General features: G+C 41.1%; 1 protein-coding gene across 9 annotated transcripts in view; it reads left to right on the top strand.

The window, feature by feature from the left end:
• LOC133631133 (microtubule cross-linking factor 1-like) overlaps window positions 1-20,496 on the top strand; it is a 130,782-nt gene that overhangs the window by 5,908 nt on the left and 104,378 nt on the right. For 8 of the 9 annotated variants that reach the window (XR_009821401.1, XR_009821402.1, XM_062023217.1 and 5 more), the window contains exons 2-3: window positions 8,365-8,589; window positions 13,961-14,119. Coding sequence is in view for 7 of the 9 variants with exons in the window: in XM_062023217.1 (XP_061879201.1) it covers window positions 8,365-8,589; window positions 13,961-14,119 (384 nt within the window). In the remaining 2 variants the exon portion in view is untranslated. Of the gene's footprint in view, window positions 1-4,784; window positions 4,895-8,364; window positions 8,590-13,960; window positions 14,120-20,496 lie in introns of those variants that run through there. The other variant, XM_062023222.1, reaches the window with a different exon arrangement.

Raw genomic sequence — 20,496 nt, 5'->3', positions numbered from 1 at the left:
AAGGGGTGCCCAAACTACGGCCCGCGGGCCGGATCTCACCTACCAACGTCCAAAATCCGGCCCGCAGTAAGTCCCAAGTTAAAAAAAATAATTATAACAATTTATTTTATTTTATTTTTTTATTTATTTTTTTAAATTTGTCCTTTCTCATCCATTTTCTTGTTACTTTTGGTGTCTCCTAGCCGCTCAGGCATATCAAATTGTCTAAAAATGCAATTTCCCATCGATAATGTGACATTGTGCTCGCGCCGCAGTTTCATTGAATTAGTGCGTGAATATATATATATATATATATATATGTATATATATATATAAGGGGTGTGGGAAAAAATCGATTCGAATTCGAATCGCGATTCTCACGTTGTGCAATTCAGAATCGATTCTCATTTTTAAAAAATTGATTTTTATTTTTTTTATTTAAAAAAAATGTTTATTTTTATTTTTTATTTTATTTTTTGTTAATCAATCCAAAAAAAAACAATACACAGCAATACCATAACAATGCAATCCAATTCCAAAACCAAACCCGACCCAGCAAAACAGAGCAATTGAGAGGAGACACAAACACCACACAGAACAAACCAAAAGTAGCGAAACAAAAATGAATATTGTCAACAACAGTATCAATATTAGTTACAATTTCAACATAGCAGTGATTAAAAATCCCTCATTGACATTATCATTAGACATTTATAAATTTAAAAAAATAAAGAACAATAGTGTCACAGTGGCTTACTTACACTTGCATCGCATCTCATAAACTTGACAACACACTGTGTCCAATATTTTCACAAAGATAAAATAAGTCATATTTTTGGTTCAATTAATAGTTCAAACAAATTTACATTATTGCAATCAGTTGATAAAACATTGTCCTTTACAATTATAAAAGCTTTTTACAAAAATCTACTACTCTGCTTGCATGTCAGCAGACTGGGGTAGATCCTGCTGAAATCTATGTATTGAATGAATAGAGAATCCTTTTGAATTGGGAAAAAATCGTTTTTGAATCGAGAATCATGTTGAATTGAAAAAAAAAAATCGATTTTGAATCGAATCGTGACCCCAAGAATCGATATTGAATCGAATCGTGGGATACCCAAAGATTCACAGCCCTAATATATGTATATACACTATGTTGCCAAAAGTATTTGACCACCTGCCTTGACTCACATATGAACTTGAAGTGCCATCCCATTCCTAACCCATAGGGTTCAATGTGATGTGGGTCCACCTTTTGCAGCTATTACAGCTTCAACTCTTCTGGGAAGGCTGTCCACAAGGTTGCGGAGTGTGTTTATAGGAATTTTCCACCATTCCTCCAAAAGCGCATTGGTGAGGTCACTCACTGATGTTGTTCGAGAAGGCCTGGCTCTGTCTTCGTTCTAATTCATCTCAAAGGTGATTCAGGTCAGGACTCTGTGCAGGCCAGTCAAGTTCATCCACACCAGACTCTGTCATCCATGTCTTTACGGACGTTGCTTTGTGCACTGGTGCACAGTCATGTCGGAAGAGGAAGGGGCCCGCTCCAAACTGTTCCCACAAGGTTGGGCGCATGGAATTGTCCAAAATGAGCATTCAAAGTTCCTTTCACTGGAACTAAGGGGCCAAGCCCAAGTCCTGAAAAACAACCCCACACCATAATTCCTCCTCCACCAAATTTCACACTCGTCACAATGCAGTCCGAAATGGACTGGATTTGTTGCACAGGTGGCAGTTCCACGCTGGAAATCACTGAGAGCGGCCCATTCTTTCACACATGTTTGTAGAAACAGTCTCCATGCCTAAGTGCTTGATTTTATACACCTGTGGCCAGGCCAAGTAATTTATTAATTTATTTACATTTATTGATTAGGACACCTTATTCTGATCATTTGGATGGGTGGCCAAATACTTTTGGCAATATAGTGTATGTACAGCCCGGACCCCGGCCAAATAGTTTTAACCCAATGCGGCCCCCGAGTCAAAAAGTTTGGGGACCCCCTGGATTAAAGTGACACTGCATTTGAAGGCAACTCACCTTGTTGATGATTGAAAGTATTATTGGCTTCCATGTATGACATAAACACATGGCGCACGATGTAAATATACAAAGCAGCGCTCTTGAAGGTTGGGGAGCGACGCAACCTAGAAGATGCTGCAGTCTGCACGAGTTGTCATCACAGACCTGATTACGCACGTGCGTGCGTGTCTGTGTCTTGGCCTGAGTATCAACACAACGTAGTTAATCAGCTTTGCTCTAATGCTGCTGCCCCGCCTCAGGACCCGATGATACTCATGTGTCCCATGTGTGCTCGGCTCAAACGCCCTCCTGCAGGGCCGCTGTCAGGCCGCCAGCTGGTCAACTCCTCAACCTGCTGCCACCCCAAACACACACACACACACACACACACACACACACACGACTTAGTGTGTGGCATATATGCCTGTTTGCTCTTAGGTCAACTGTATTCACTGTGTTACAGCTGAGAAACAGTGGGGGTTCAAAGTCACTTCTCCAATCCCCGACTACAACATTCAGTACGCTTGCAAAATCCAGTAAGATTAAATGCAAAAAAATGTAATGCTCTTTCTCATTTTTACACTTCAACATTTTGCTGTTTGCCACTGGCAACTACCAGCATACTTGTTTAATTGTTGGTGTAATATGCTGTACTCAAAGGAGTCACATTTTTGGGAGTAAAGGATAATTTGTGGAAATTTACAGGAAAATTGCAGGAATGTTTATTTAATTACAAACATAATTTATTTTAGGGTGCTTATCATAAACCAGGGGTGTCCAAACTTTTTCCACTGAGGGCCGCACACGGAAAAATTAAAGCATGCGGGGGCCATTTTGATATTTTCAAACCATAACAAAATATATGGATTTTTATTTTTTTTATTTTTTCCCCCCCACCACCTTTAGGGCTTCCGGGGACCATAAAGGGTCTAGGTCATTAAAATGTTAAAAATAAGTCAAATTATTATAAGTAATTATTATAATTATAATTATAAAACCAGACACGCGACCCACTATTTTGCGGCCCCCACCTTAATATGAAAATGTAATGTTAGTGCGGCCCGCGAGTTTTATATGAATGGGGCTTGACAGCGTCATACTTGCCAAGCCTCCCAATTTTTCCGGTAAACTCCCGAAATTCAGGGCATCTATTCTATGGAATGTCTGCTGATTTTCACCCTATCAACAAAAATAAGGGCGTGCCGTGATGGCACTGTCTTTAGCGCCCTCTACAGCCTGTATAAACAGCGTGCCAGCTCTGTTACATGTTGTATGAGGCTTCTGCAGACACACATAAGTGACTGCAATGCATACTTGGTCAACAGCCATACAGGTCACACTGACGGTGATCGTATAAAATAACTTCAACACTGTTACAAATATGCGCCACACTGTGAACCCACACCAAACAAGAATGACAAACACATATCGGGAGAAAATCCGCACTGTAACACAACATAAATGGTGTTACCATTTAGTGGTCAATTGTACGGAATATGTACTTCAATGTGCAATCTACTAATAAAAGTTTCAATCAATCAGTCAAACACAACAGAACAAATACCCAGAATCCCATGCAGTCCTAACTCTTCCAGGCTACATTATACACCCCCGCTACCACCAAACCCCACCCCCCCCACACATCAATCCCCCCCCGTGCGTCGGTTGAGGTGGGCGGGGTTTGGTGGTAGCGGGGGTGTATAATGTAGCCCGGAAGAGTTAGGGCTGCATGGGATTCTGGGTATTTGTTCTGTTGTGTTTATGTTGTATTACAGTGCGGATGTTCTCCCGAAACGTGTTTGTCATTCTTGTTTGGTGTGGGTTCACAGTGTGGCGCATATTAGTAACAGTGTTAAAGTTGTTTTATACGGACACCGTCAGTGTGACCTGTATGGCTGTTGACCAAGTATGCCTCGCTGTCACTTACGTGTGTATGGTAGAGCCGGCGTACATCATGTGACTGGGCCGGCACGCAGACGCGACGACAGGTTGTAGAGGGCGCTAAATGTTCTATGGTTCAAGCTGACAAACGTATTGATTTTGTCTGATTAGTTCATGTTGCCATCTTCTCATCCTAACGGGTCGGAGAGAAAATTAATGAACCTAATCAGTGCAGTAGACCACCTTCAATCACCCACTCTGTCTACTTTTCATCCATTTAAAAGCTTTTACTTAGTGCACTGTAACCCCCTCCTCCCCATCCTTTCAGCGTAGTTGCCTTTGCATTTCCTGACAAGACTCTGTTAATCAATACACTTCATTTCTTTTACAAGCCTCAGTCAGCAGAGGAAACCGTAAATGTGATCATTTATTTGTCAATGGACGCGTCTGCTGCAAATGTATGTTTAATAGCTTCATCATTTATGATTCCACGTTCAGGAAAATTCGACAGTTATTCTGTGTCCAGTCTCCGGAGCAAAAGCAGGGATGAAGTCAGAGTGATGAGCGTGTACTATTACACAGGAAGTAGTCCACCCACAGACCCGTGATGGAAGAACAATAAGTCCACTTAAGTCAGGGGTCGGCAACCCGCGGCTCTAGAGCCGCATGCCCTAGTGGCTCTCTGGAGCTTTTTCAAAAATGTATGAAAAATGGAAAAAGATGAGCGGAAAAAAACATATTTTTTGTTTTAATATGGTTTCTGTAGGAGGACAAACATGACACAAACCTCCCTAATTGTTATAAAGCACACTGTTTGTATTAAACATGCTTCACTGATTTGAGTATTTGGCTAGCGCCGTTTTGTCCTACTAATTTTGGCGGTCCTTGAACTCACCTTAGTTTGTTTCCATGTATAACTTTCTCCGACTTTCTAGGACGTGTTTTATGCCACTTCTTTTTCTGTCTCATTTTTTCCACCAAACTTTTAACATTGTGCATGAATGCACAAAGGTGAGTTTTGTTGCTGTTATTGACTTGTGTGGAGTGCTAATCAGACATATTTGGTCACTGAATGACTGCAAGCTAATCGATGCTAACATGCTATTTAAGCTAGCTATATGTACATATTGCATCATTATGCCTCATTTGTAGGTATATTTGAGCTCATTTAGTTTCCTTTAAGTCCTCTTAATTCAATTTATATCTCATGACACACTATCTGTATGTAATATATGGCTTTTAATTTTTTGCGCCTCCAGACAGATTTGTTTTTGTATTTTTGGTCCAATATGGCTCTTTCAACATTTTGGGTTGCCGACCCCTGACTTAAGTCAACAACACAAACGTATCCACCACAATAAATGAAAAAATATCATTTTCTAAATTAGATCACTGTTTAGTCTTAACAGTAAAAAAAAATGTGTACCTCGTTATGAAGGCCAAACCATCTCAAACATGTCCCATATTAGAAAAATCATGCAATAATATACCTGGCTATTGGCAAAGACTTCACAGTGCGATACGTGTTGTGATACTTTTGCGACGATACAATACAGTACTACTATGTTATACATACACTATATTGCCAAAAGTATTTGGCCACCTGCCTTTACTCGCATAAGAACTTGAAGCGCCATCCCATGGAATTGTCCAACATGTTTTGGTATCCTGGAGCATTCAAAGTTCCTTTCACTGGAACTAACGGGCCAAGCCCAACTCCTGAAAAACCAACCCCACACCATAATTCTGGGGGAAAAAAATAGAAAAAGAAAGAAAATAGAAAAGTTAGTATAATGAGGGGTTTGTAAACCGAGGTTCCACTGTATATCCATGTCGATATTTGTTCCCGCCCTTATAATACTGTTCCACTCCAGTCCTATAGGGGGCCAATTGCCACACGCAGCAGATATGTTTTTGCACACACTTTAGCAACATGAGCGTAGCTACAGTGCTAACATTACACTCACATTTTTACAGCAACATCGTGCTAGGATAGCAGATAGTTGGCATTGGAGCATGTCGTCCATGAAGTGCTGGGTGTTTTCACAGAGCAGGCTAATTTTGCTCAGAGGTGACATCATGTCCACGAGCAAGGAGGTTTTTTCCTTCATGATGTCATGGAACGACGCAACTTGAAAAGCAAACGTTTTTTCTCTCGTAAGTGGAGAGAGAAGACAGATTTTTCTCACGTTTGGTGCTCATAAACAGGCTCTACGGACGCATGTTACTGTTAGAACTACAACACCCAAAACCAGTGAAGTTGGCACGTTGAGTAAATAAAAACAGAATGCAGTGATTGGCAAATCCTTTTCAACCTATATTCAATTGAATAGACTGCAAAGACAATATATTTAACGTTCGAAATGGAAAACTTTGTTACTTTTTGCAAAACTAGCTCATTTAGAATTTGATGCCTGCAACATGTTTAAAAAAAGCTGGCACAAGTGGCAATAAAGACTGAGAAAATTGAGGAATGCGCAACAAACATTTATTTGGAACAGGAATTTAGGGATTTCACCATCTACGGTCCGTAATATCATCAAAAGGTTCAGAAGTCTGGAGAAATCCCTGCACGTACGCGATGATATTACGGACCTTCGATCCCTCAGGCGGTACTACATCAAAAAGCGACATCAGCGTGTAAAGGATATCACCACGTGGGCTCAGGAACACTTCATAAAACCACTGTCAGTAACTATAGTTTGTCGCTACATCTGTAAGTGCAAGGCAAGGCAACTTTATTTCTATAGCACTTTTCATACACAAGGCAGACTCAAAGTGCTTCACAGACAACAAAGTGAAATGAAAGAAAATAAAAGCATTAAAATGCAGACAATAAAAATAAAAACACTGCGGACGTTAAAAGTTAAAAGATTAAAAGATTTAGCTGAAAGCTAAGGTGAACATATTAGTTTTCAGTCTAGTTTTAAAAGTAGTCAGAGTTGGGGAAAGTCTGACATCTTCAGGAAGTTTATTCCAGCTATCTGTTGCATAGTGACTGAATGATGCTCTCCCTTGATTTGAATTTACTCTGGGAACCGCTAACAGATTGGTCTCAGAAGATCTTAGTGATCTAGAGGGCTTATATAGTGGGGTGCAAGTTAAAACTCTACGAATTTATCAACAACACCCAGAAACGCTGCCGGCTTCGCTGGGCCCGAGCTCATCTAAGATGGGCTGACGCAAAGTGGAAAAGTGTTCTGCGGTCTGACGAGTCCACATTTCAAATTGTTTTTGGAAACTGTGGACGTCGTGTCCTCCGGACCAAAGAGGAAAAGAACCATCCAGACTGTTATTGGCGCAAAGTTCAAAAACCAACATCTGTGATGGTATGGGGGCGTATTAGTGCCCAAGGCATGGGTAACGTACACATCTGTGAAGGCACCATTAATGCTGAAAGGTACATACAGGTTTTGGAGCAACATATGTTGCCATCCAAGCAACGTTACCATGGGCGCCCTAATTGGGTTATTTTTTTAACCCAACATTTTTTAGTGTGTAAGGTCAAACATTCAGAATTTGACCAAAAATGTTGATCTCTAGTTAGAACATTATTAAAAAGTCGCATTTACATAATTGGGGACATTTGTGCAAACTAAGAAGTCTGCACTTTTTTTCCAATTCATTTCCAAAGCTCAGCATTCTCTCTAGGTCGTCCTCAGACGAGCCTTCCATCGTTGCTTCCAGTCATCCCGATTCTCCATACATTTGGCCAGTTCCTTGGTACTCTGAGCTCCTGCATCCTTCTTGAGTATGTCCACGTATGTTAGTGTGGGACGTCCTCTTGACCGATGCCCATGTGTTGGTTCCCACAGTACCAATTTGCTGGCTGGCAGCTCCTGATGCCTTTGGCAGTGCCCTGCTAGTCTCATTCTCCTTACAGCAATCTTCTCGCTCACCCTTGGTATTCCCCTGTAGAGGACTCTGTTGGTTACGTGCGCACTCTTGTTGATGTTAAGCACTGCACGCAGCATCCTGGTGTAGCAACCATCCAGAGACCTCTCCAGGGTTGGCTTCAGGGTCCAGCATTCACTGCCATAGAGGAGAACGGACTCAACTGTCGCGTAGAAGAAGCTGAGTTTGATTTGGCGGGGGAGGTTGGAGCTCCATACACTAGCATTACTAAACAAAATGACCCCCCCTCCCCACTTCACAGCCCCTTCCAACTCCTCCAAACCCCCCCATTCTTCACGCGGAGGTCGTTCCATGTTGAAAAGGAGATAGTAATATTGTGGAATCAGTGAGAGATAAGATGCTTAGTTACATCATAAGCACTGCTGGAACTCAATAATCATATGAATGTATTAGCATAATCCTCTAAGGTACGCTCTATTCTACTCGGTTCTTGTCCAGTAGTGATCATAATTTGTTCAAAACATCATCGCATCAACCGTACAAACCATAATCTTTCACTCTGCCATATTCTCTGTATTAAATATAAATACAGAATTGTTTCACTCATCCTTGCGCTCCTTTTCCAGGACGAGGTGGAGGAGCTGCACGCCGAGATGGAGGAGCTGCGCGACACCTACATGGACGAGGAGGTCTACCAGCTGCAGGAACTGCGGCGGGAGCTGGACCGCTCCAACAAGAACTGTCGCATCCTCCAGTACCGACTGAGGAAGGCCGAGCAGAAGAGCCTGCGGGTTGCACAGACGGGCCACGTGGACGGAGAGCTCCTGCGCAGCCTGGAACAGGACCTCAAGGTGTATGTTGTTGTAGTTCAATGCCATGAAATGAACTTCATGCATTAGAAGCAGCTCTACTTTAGGTTATGACCAAGTACTGGTGTGTACTGTAGGGTAAAAGTCCGTAGACCCCTCACATTGGATATACTTTGGAGTACTCAGTGTTAGGGATGGGAATTGATCAAATGTTTCCAGTTACGATCCCACTTTCGATTCTGCTTAATGATTTGGTTCCTTATCGGTACGTTTAGCGATTCTTATTAGGAAAAAAAAAAAGGTGGATTAACATACATTTTGTTCAGTTTAGAGCAGGGGTGTCAAACTCATTTTAGCTCAGGGGCCGCGTGGAGGACAATCTATTCCCAATCGGGCCGTAATGGTAAAATCATGGCATGATAACATAAAAATAAAGACAACTCCAAGTTGTTTTCTTTGTTTTACCTTGGCCAAAAATAGAACAAGCACATTCTGAAAAACGTACAAATCACAAATAATCCTCTGGACAAAACACTTCAAGTTTGTTGAAAGTTCTGAGGAAATTTGTGCAGCTTCAAAAACACAATGGGCCCCATTCGGCAATACAATTTCCTCTTGTCTTTCTTCCTAAGTGATTTCCTAAGAGGAGTCCATTCAAATTCATGACGTGTTCTTAAACGCCCAAATTGTTCCCACCTGCTGTTCTTAAGTTGCTGAATGCCAAATGGTTAACGCGTGCGCGTCTATCATAATTTGCATATAAACACGCCCTTATTTCCCCAATATGTATAGGTAAACGCCCTTAATTCCGTAATTTGCATAGGCAAACGCCCTTAATTCCCCATATAAGGGCACAAATCCGGTGGAAAAGCCACACAGTTCAGTTTAGAGCAGGGGTGTCAAACTCATTTTAGCAAACGCCCTTAATTCCCCATATAAGGGCACAAATCCGGTGGAAAAGCCAAACAGTTCAGTTTAGAGCAGGGGTGTCAAACTCATTTTAGCTCAGGGGCCGCGTGGAGGAAAATCTATTCCCAAGTGGGCCGTAATGGTAAAATCATGGCATGATAACATAAAAATAAAGACAACTCCAAGTTGTTTTCTTTGTTTTACTTTGGCCAAAAATAGAACAAGCACATTCTGAAAAACGTACAAATCACAAATAATCCTCTGGACAAAACACTTCAAGTTTGTTGAAAGTTCTGAGGAAATTTGTGCAGCTTCCAAAACACAATGGGCCCCATTCGGCAATACAATTTCCTCTTGTCTTTCTTCCTAAGTGATTTCCTAAGAGGAGTCCATTCAAATTCATGACGTGTTCTTAAACGCCCAAATTGTTCCCACCTGCTGTTCTTAAGTTGCTAAATGCCAAATGGTTAACGCGTGCGCGTCTATCATAATTTGCATATAAACACGCCCTTATTTCCCCAATATGTATAGGTAAACGCCCTTAATTCCGTAATTTGCATAGGCAAACGCCCTTAATTCCCCATATAAGGGCACAAATCCGGTGGAAAAGCCAAACATCAAACACACGGAGAAAACACAAGCAGAATACAGAAGAGAAATTCGTATTATCCCGCGGGGGAAATACATACTGTCAAAACGTAAGATTAAGAAAGGGGGGACTGCAGCATTAAAATAAGTATTCGTCACTTGGGGCAAATAGGTCTGCCTGGTGGTGAAATATGCGCTCCCTCCCCAGCGCACTATCTGCGGCATCTTTCAGTAGCAGCAAAAGCAGTGTGTGTGTGTGTGTGTGTGTGTGTGTGTGTGTGTGTGTGTGTGTGTGTGTGTGTGTATTTTCAAATGTCTATATATTGCTCATTTTGCTATATGTCTGTCTTTATCTATCTATCTATCTATCTATCTATCTATCTATCTATCTATCTATCTATCTATCTATCTATCTATCTATCTATCTATCTATCTATGATATTAATGTAACATTAGACAATAGAAGTAAGGGAACTTGTCACACTTAAGAACAAATAGGCCACCCTAAGAGTGCTCTGGAGCACTCGTAGATTTTGTTCTTACCTACGAACACATCCCAGCTAAAAAAACATTAGTGAATACAAAAATCTCCTTAAAAACTTCGTAAGTGGGCCTAAGAACAACATTTGTTCTTAAGAACGGTTGCTGAATGGGGCCCAATGAGCGTAGACTTCTTCTCAGTGTATCTACATTTTGGGGGAGTAAAGGTGCCAAATAACGATATGTTCGAAGCAGAAGACATAAAACGGCAGGTTTTAAGTTTGATGTGGGTCGAGGAGGAGGAGCCACAGTCACCCTTTACCGTATACCTCCTGCTTGGCCTCGGTACAAACCGTTTGCTTGCCTAACAGAATTGCTATTATGACATCTGTTGACACATTTAGAACAGGAGTTTCTTTCGCAAAACATTTTTTTATACTTGGCAAACTCATCACGCAGGCCGGATAAAACCTGTGGGCCGTACGTTTGACACGCCTGGTGACTACAATTGAACATTCACCTACCGAAAAATGGGTGCTTTGAACGCAAACTTAGTCACTGCTCGGTGACATTTGTCTAGCGGCAGACGTGAACTGGAGCTACTACTGCCCGCCTCAGAGCAAGTTGGAATCGGTCTCTCGTCATGCTCATCTAAATGAGAAGGCGTTCATTTCAATTCAACAGGTCATGTCGCTACCATGATAGGTGGTGTAAGTTAGTACCTGTTGTAATTACGGCAAATGACCGCTGCTGGGATGACATCGGACCGGTTAAAAAATGCATCATTCATTTATAGTTATTGCATTCCGTGTGTTCAAATGTTTCTGGAACGCAGCTTAGTGGCATAACCCCAAGGATGCCGAGACGGGAGGCAGACGGTGAGTAAACGAATATTATCTAATATAAACGAAGGCGCGCTCACGATGAGAGGAGACATGAAATGAAAACTCACTTGCAAAAGGAGTGGAGAAAAACAAAAGAAGGCGAGTGCACAAGTAAGTGCACAAGACGCGGAACTTCTTTTGTGGTAAAATCACTCTTCGCAGAGAACAATACGTGTACGCGTACACAAGCACGAAGCAATAGGCGTGAGGCAGCATGAGATAATGATCAGACAGGGCTGGACAGAAATAAGAGACTTATAGGCAACCGGGTGGAGGTGTGTCCCGGTTGCCAATCAGGCAGCCTCTGTAGCAGAACCTCCAGGTTCTGTAACAGCTTCTTTCCTCAGACCATCAGACTCTTGAACGCTTCAAAATAATCCCCTCAATTTCCCCCCAAAAATGGATTAACTCGCTGGAATATAAAGACAACATAACATACATCCATAAACGTGGATGCATATGCAAAAGTGCAATATATTTATCTGTACAGTAATCTATTTATTTATATCTGCACCTTTTTGCTCTTTTGTCCTGCACTACAAAGAGCTAATGCAACAAAATGTCGTTATCTGTACTGTAAAGTTCACATTTGAATGACAATAAAAGGAAGTCTCTAAGTCTAAGGGAGCCTGTGCTCGGCAGGAGGAAGTGAACATTACAAAATAAGGGCACAGGACAGGAACTAAAATACCAGACACAGAGAAAAAGCAAACACCGTTACAAGGATTCAAGACGTACGTCCTCCTCTTAATGAAATAGCAACCTTGCAATTATTACAATGTTGCAATCTTTTTTTGTAAAATGTTGCCAAACTTTTGAGTGTTTTTGTAGTGTGGGCGGCATGTTGCTGCCATCATTCCCACCCACAGGTTTGAAAAAATGGCAAGCGACTTAACAAGAATACGGTTTTCGATTACCATCCCTATTCAGTGTAGCGGTAAAGTCCTATACTCTACTGCTACATGGTTGCCGAATATAAATGAAGCTAGTTCCGACGTGTGCAGCCGGCTAATAATCGATGTCCAGAATGATTTCCGTGTTTAACCAAAATATTTATTAACAGACAGTCATGTAAATTATACTCACTTTGTAACAAAAATGGAAAATAAACGTGAGCAAACAAATCCTGAGCAAGATCCCAGCCCCTCCCTAAGTAGACTGGCACTTGGCCTTGAGCCAACCCCTTTAGTGACGTCAAATTGATGACGTACAGAAAGAGTAAATGGCTCTAACAAGCAGTATAGATTTACTATTGACAGCCATTTTTGTCTAAACAGCTAGCGAAATAATCATGTCTTGCCAAGGGTCAAGTATGGGGGTGGTTGCGTGCACAAGTGCACTGCAAAAAGTCAGTGTTCATAAACCAGAAAAAAATCAAATAAATTAGGGGTATTTTATTTGAACTAAGCAAAATTATCTGCCAATAGAACAAGAAAATTGGGCTTGTCAAGACTTTCCAAAACAAGTCAAATTAGCTAACCTCAATGAACCCAAAAATACCTTAAAATAAGTACATTCTCACTAATAACAAGTGCACTTTTCTTAGTAGAATCATTTTTTTAGACCTTTTTGCTCAATATGTTGAAAAATATTCTTAAATTAAGTAAACGCTAGTGCCATTATCTTGACATAATGATATGTGCTGGGCATCATGATTTTTTTTTTCATGCTTGAAATAAGAAATTATCACTTTAAAAAAGTAGTTTTATACTTGTGAGTGTTAATGACAGAGCTTTGCAACAGTTGATATTCTAGTTTCAAGCATGTTTTACTCAATACACACTACCGTTCAAAAGTTTGGGGTCACCCAAACAATTTTGTGGAATAGCCTTCATTTCTAAGAACAAGAATAGACTGTCGAGTTTCAGATGAAAGTTCTCTTTTTCTGGCCATTTTGAGCGTTTAATTGACCGCACAAATGTGATGCTCCAGAAACACTATCTGCTCAAAGGAAGGTCAGTTTTGTAGCTTCTGTAACGAGCTAAACTGTTTTCTAATCATCAACTAGCCTTCTGAGCCAATGAGCAAACACATTGTACCATTAGAACACTGGAGTGATAGTTGCTGGAAATGGGCCTCTATACACCTATTTAGATATTGCACCAAAAAGCAGACATTTGCAGCTAGAATAGTCATTTACCACATTAGCAATGTATAGAGTGTATTTCTTTCAAGTTAAGACTAGTTTAAAGTTATCTTCATTGAAAAGTACAGTGCTTTTCCTTAAAAAATAAGGACATTTCAATGTGACCCCAAACTTTTGAACAGTAGTGTAGGTCATAAAATCCCAGCAACAAGCTGTAATATCTTACTGAGATCATTTAGGACCAAAACCCTTAAAACAAGTAAAACACTTTAACATAAAATCTGCTTAGTGAGAAGAATTATCTTATCAGACAGAAAATAAGCAAATATCACCCTTATTTGAGATATTTAGTCTTACTTAGATTTCAGTTTTTGCAGTGTGCTACCAGTAATAGGGAGCTGTGGTTCATTGATGACTAGATGGAATAAAATGTGAGGGCTGACCAAGCTGAATGTGCATTCCTCAGGTGGCCAAAGACGTGTCCGTGCGTCTCCACAACGAGCTGGAGAGCGTGGAGGACAAGCGCAGCCGGGCCGATGACGAGAACGAGCAGCTCCGCCAAAGGATCATCGAGGTGGAGATCTCCAAGCAGGCGCTGCACAACGAACTGGAGCGTGCCAAAGAGGTAAGGACACAGGAAAATAACAATACATAAAGAGGAATACCTGGTAAGACTTTGAGAGAGAGGAGCGTTTAAGATTGCTCCTATAGGAAGTAGGCAGAGGGGAAGGGAGAAAACATTCTACCATTTTCTTTTTGGGCGGGGAGTGTTCTCCCTCAAGGTTTGTCCCAGAAAAACAAACTCTGTCTCTAATTCTGCAGCAAACAATCATGCAACACCACTTTATATTTTATATATAAGTCACTGTATAACAAATAATCATGTTTCTATTAATATAAATACCTGTATTATAACAATACACCTGCACCACACTTCATTAGGTGCAGCTAAATAGGTCCAATACAAGAGCAGTGTCAAAAGTGTTGAAATATTACTTAATAATACCTTCATCTTCTATTATACCGCTTACTCCCTCTTGGAGTCGCAGGAAGGCTGGAGCCTATCCCAGCTACACCCATGGACAAGTCGCTACCTCATCACAGGGCCAACATATATAGACAGACAACATTCACACACTAGGGACCATTTAGTGTTGTCGATAGTACATATCAATAATGCATAGTTTATGTATCATAATTATTATTATCCATCCATCCATTTTCTACCGCTTGTCCCTTTAGGGGTCGCGTGGGGGGGGAGCCTGGAGCCTATCTCAGCTGCATTCGGGCGGAAGGCGGGGTACACCCTGGACAAGTCGCTACCTCATCGCAGGGCCAACACAGATAGACAGACATCATTCACACACTAGGGACCATTTAGTGTTGTTGATAATACATATCAATAATGCATAGTTTATGTATTATAATTATTATTATAATAGACTATAATAAAGTGAAGTGAAGTGAATTATATTTATATAGAGCTTTTCTCTAGTGACTCAAAGCACTTTTACATAGTGAAACCCAATATCTAAGTTCCTTTTAAACCAGTGTGGGTGGCACTGGGAGCAGGTGGGTAAAGTGTCTTGCCCAAGGACACAACGGCAGTGACTAGGATGGTGGAAGCGGGTATCGAACCTGGAACCCTCAAGTTGCTGGCACGGCCACTCTACCAACCGATCTATACCGCCCCTATATTAATCTAATAATTTAGATTAATATGCAAGTTGAAAAGGTATGTAAAAGTAAGGGCACACTATTTTTGCTCAATGAAGATTATTTTGTTGTTTTAAATGTAAATAATACATCCATTAAAATCATGAAAGTTTCAAGTACAATATAATACATTTTCATGTAAAGCACAAAATAGCGAGCCACAATTCCAAATCAAAATATTTTGTGGTTTTAAATGTTAATAAAAACAATACTTATGTTTAAAAGTGAAATACATTATAAAATGTTTTTTTATATGACTCAATGATGTCAAATAATATTAAAGGATTGTAAGAATATGGGGAAATTAAAGGGATATATAGGTTGATTGGCAACACTAAATGGTCCCTAGTGTGTGAATGTTGTCTGTCTATCTGTGTTGGCCCTGCGATGAGGTGGCGACTTGTCCAGGGTGTACCCCGCCTTCCGCCCGAATGCAGCTGTAAGAGGCAGAAAATGGATGGATGGATGGATGAACTATTTTGAGTAATCAAATTTATTTGGATTACATTTTTAAAATATTGAATGATTTAAAATATAAAATGGTTTATTCAAATGTTTAATTTTCTTTTTTTTTTAGTTTAATTAGTGTTTGGTTTGAAATTGTAATAATATATAAAACAATAATAATAATTTTAAAAATTCAGCAGTTTAAAATCGTAATCATATTTTTACATAAATACTAGAGATGTCCGAGCATGGCTTTTTTTGCCGATATCCGATATTCCGATATTGTCCAGCTCTTAATTACCGATTATGATATCAACCGATACCGATATATACAGTCGTGGAATTAACACATTATTATGCCTAATTTTGTTGTGATGCCCCGCTGGATGCCACCAACTCAAGTTATGGAAAAAAAAGTGCCAACATGGCACTGCCATATTTATTATTAAAGTCACAAAGTGCATTTTTTTTTTTTTAATGCTTTAAAACAGCAGCTTGGAATTTGGGACATGCTCTCCCTGAGAGAGCATGAGGAGGTTTTTGGTGGGCGAGGTTGGGGGGGCAGGGTATTCGGGGGGAGGGGGTGTAGCGGGGGGTGTATATTGTAGCGTCCCGGAAGAGTTAGTGCTGCAAGGGGTTCTGGGTATTTGTTCTGTTGTGTTTATGTTGTGTTACGGTGCGGATGTTCTCCCGAAATGTGTTTGTCATTCTTGTTTGGTGTGGGTTCACAGTGTGGCGCATATTTGTAACAGTGTTAAAGTTGTTTATACGTTCACCCTCAGTGTGACCTGTATGGCTGTTAACCAAGTATGTATTGCATTCACTTGTGTGTGTGAAAAGCCGTAGATATTATGTGATTGGGCCGGCACGCAAAGGCAGTGCCTTTAATGTTTATTGGTGCTCTGTGCCTCTCCTTACATTCGTGTACACAGCTGCATTTTAAAAACTCATAAATTGTACTTTTTGAAACCGATATCGATAATTTTCAAAAACCGATACCGATAATTTCCGATATTACATTTTAAAGCATTTATCGGCCAATAATATCGGCAGTTCGATATTATCGGACATCCCGAATTAATACCAATAATGATTTGGAAAAAATAGCATATTCTTTAAGTTTAAATAAAAAGCAAATCTAAAATAACTAGAAATATTCTGTCATTTCAAATGTCAATGAGGATGTTAGGAACATTCTCTTCAAAGGTCCTCAGGACTTCTAAGCAGACATTTAAACCGTTCCAAACAGACCAAAGTGAAGTTTCATCTTCAGCTCCTCTGCTTCTTGTGGTCTTCTTCTTCTGCTGCCGATGGAAGGAGAAAACCGTGAGGGAATCTCATTGACCCAGTTAGTATCTGGCGCCGGTGGGACTCCACCAACGGAGAGGAAGGAAGGAGAGCAGGCGGGAGGAGACTCTGCCGCAGTGACACACATTCAACACTGCAGCGCTCGCATCTTCTGTTTAACATACTGTACATATAGCCGACTGCATGGGGATCAGGTCACTGTTGCGCTCACACCTTTTCAAAATTGTCACATCAACATACCTGACTTTGAATTGGCTGCAGCTGGATTGCGTTCGCAGTCACACAAGGTGCAATGTAACAAAAGTACGTAGGTACAAAATTACACAAAAAACTTTTTTGTGTAAGAGATGGTTCTTACTTGCTGACAGTTTTGGCTGACATTTGAGCCTTCGTCAGAACTGTCATAGCTTCCTTTGATTGATTGATTGAGACTTTTATCAGTAGATTGCACAGTACAGTACATATTCCGTACAATTGACCACTAAATGGTAACACCCGAATACGTTTTTCAACTTGTTTAAGTCGGGGTCCACGTTAATCAATTCATGGTAATGGCATGACGTGTCAGAACTTGCACCTGGCTCGCTGACAACAAGCTATCCATACACTTGGGTAAAACAGAATCCATCCTGTTTGGGTCCCACATCAACCTTAAGAAAGTCAATGACTTCACCATAAAAGTAGGTGACAGTGTCATCACCAGGAATGATGAGGTCACCTACCTAGGTTCCATTCTAGAGGCTAACCTTTCCTGTGATAAAATGGCAACCAAGGTAATCAAAAAGGTTAACCAACGAACGAGATTTCTCTACAGAATCTCCTCTCTGGTCAACAAAAGCACCTTGAGGATTCTGGCGGGAACTCTCGTTCAACCCTTTTTCGATTACGCATGCACCTCCTGGTACCCTAGCACCTCCAAAACCCTCAAATCTAAACTCCAAACATCTCAGAACAAGCTAGTCAGGTTACTTCTAGACCTCCACCCCAGATCCCACCTCACTCCTACCCACTTCTCTAAAGTGGGCTGGCTCAAGGTGGAGGACAGAGTTAAACAACTTGCACTGAGCCTAGTCTATAAAATCCGCTACACCTCCCTGATACCGAAGTACATGTCAAACTACTTCCTTAACGTAAATGACCGCCATAACCACAACACCAGGGGGTGCTCCACTAACCACGTTAAACCCAGATTCCGATCTAACAAAGGTCTTAACTCATTCTCTTTCTATGCCACATCAATGTGGAATGCGCTCCCAACAGGTATAAAAGAAAGGGCATCTCTATCCTCCTTCAAAACCGCAATAAAAGTTCACCTCCAGGCAGCTACAACCCTAAACTAATATGCTAATAATCAAATGTAAACAATCAAATGCAGATACTTTTTCTTTTTCTTATGCCTTCTGATCTCTCTCTCTCTCTCTCTCTCTCTCTCTCTCTCTCTCTCTCTCTCTCTCTCTCTCTCTCTCTCTCTCTCTCTCTCTCTCTCTCTCTCTCTCTCTCTCTATGTCCACTACTTGATGTCCATATCCCCCCCCCCTCCACACCCCTGATTGTAAATAATGTAAATAATTCAATATGATTATCTTGTGTGATGACTGTATTATGATGATAGTATATATGATAGTATATATCTGTATCATGAATCAATTTAAGTGGACCCCGACTTAAACAAGTTGAAAAACTTATTCGGGTGTTACCATTTAGTGGTCAATTGTACGGAATATGTACTTCACTGTGCAACCTATTAATAAAAGTCTCAATCAATCTAAAAACAGCTGGACCCGACCCGGCCATGTCTTCTCCGCCCTGGCGTAACCGATGAAGGACAGTGTCCCAGGTGTGCGAAAGCACGTAACCCCCCTTAGCCCTGATCCCTGTTCATGGTGTTGGCCCCTCGTTTCCTGATTCCCATAGCCTCCTTAAACTTAAAAGTCCCAACGATAGTCACACACACACTAGGTGTGGTGAAATTATCCTCTGCATTTGACCCATCCCCTTGTTCACCCCCTGGGAGGTGAGGGGAGCAGTGAGCAGCAGCGGTGGCCGCGCCCGGGAATAATTTTTGGTGATTTAACCCCCGATTCCAACCCTTGATGCTGAGTGCCAAGCAGGGAGGCAACGGGTCCAATTTGTATAGTCTTTGGTATGACTCGGCAGGGGTTTGAACTTAAGACCTTCCAGTCTCAGGGCGGACACTCTAACCACAAAGCCACTGATCTCCATCTTGGAAATTACCAGCATGTGAGAGCTTGTTGTGTGTTTTTCCTCATTCTGTCTGACTTTTCATCTGTTTTGATGCTAGTCTGGTTGTAAAGGGTTCTGACTACCGAGAGTGTGTATGTAGTGGGATGTTCCGTAGTCCAGAGAAGGCACTGTTACATATGTGGGAATTTTCTGTATACCGTGGTTTGAATGTTTCCATCTTCCCTGTGGTGTAAGTTTCTGTCCAGAAATGCTGTTTGTTTCTTCTTCGTGTGTGTTGTATGTCAGTGTTTTTCAACCTTTCTTGAGCCAAGGCACATTTTTTGCGTAGAAAAAATCCGGAGGCACACCACCAGCAGAAATCAATAAAAAAAACGAAACTCAGTTGACAGTAAAAAGTCGTTGTTGCAATTGTTGGATACGACTTTAAACCATAACCAAGCATGCATCACTATAGCTCTTGTCTCAAAGTAGGTGTACTGTCACCACCTGTCGCATCACGCCCTGACTTATTTTGACTTTTTTGCTGTTTTCTTGTGTGTAGTGTTTTAGTTCTTGTCTTGCGCTCCTATTTTGGTGGCTTTTTCTCTTTTTTTGGTATTTTCCTGTAGCAGTTTCATGTCTTCCTTTGAGCGATATTTCCCGCATCTACTTTGTTTTAGCAATCAAGAATATTTCAGTTGTTTTTATCATTTTTTGTGGGGACATTGTTGATTGTCATGTCATGTTCGGATGTACATTGTGGACGCCGTCTTTGCTCCACAGTAAGTCTTTGCTGTCGTCCAGCATTCTGTTTTTGTTTATTTTGTAGCCAGTCCAGTTTTAGTTTCGTTCTGCATAGCCTTCCCTAAGCTTCAATGCCTTTTCTTAGGGGCACTCACCTTTTGTTTATTTTTGGTTTAAGCATTAGACACCTTTTCACCTGCACACTGCCTCCCGCTGTTTCCGACATCTACAAAGCAATTAGCTACCGGCTGCCACCTACTGATATGGTATGGTATAACATGGTTACTCTGCCGAGCTCTAGACAGCACCGACACTCAACAACAACACAACATTTGCAGACTATAATTACTGGTTTGCAAAAAATATTTTTAACCCAAATAGGTGAAATTAGATAATCTCCCACGGCACACCAGACTGTATCTCACGGCACACTAGTGTGCCGCGGCACAGTGGTTGAAAAACACTGTTGTATGTTACCAGTGCTGTCTATTGTGTTCAAATGATCTGTAAGCTATTGTGTGTGTCCAGTCTTTGTTATTTCTAAGATGTTTTCTACATACCGCTTCCAAAGTATTGGTTTGGACTGTGGGGGTGCAGTTTGAA

The sequence above is a fragment of the Entelurus aequoreus genome, linkage group LG16 (genome assembly GCF_033978785.1).
Source record: "Entelurus aequoreus isolate RoL-2023_Sb linkage group LG16, RoL_Eaeq_v1.1, whole genome shotgun sequence".
Taxonomy (NCBI): domain Eukaryota; kingdom Metazoa; phylum Chordata; class Actinopteri; order Syngnathiformes; family Syngnathidae; genus Entelurus; species Entelurus aequoreus.
The sequence above is the reverse complement of the archived record's forward strand: the minus strand, read 5'-3'. Positions and strand labels throughout refer to the sequence as shown.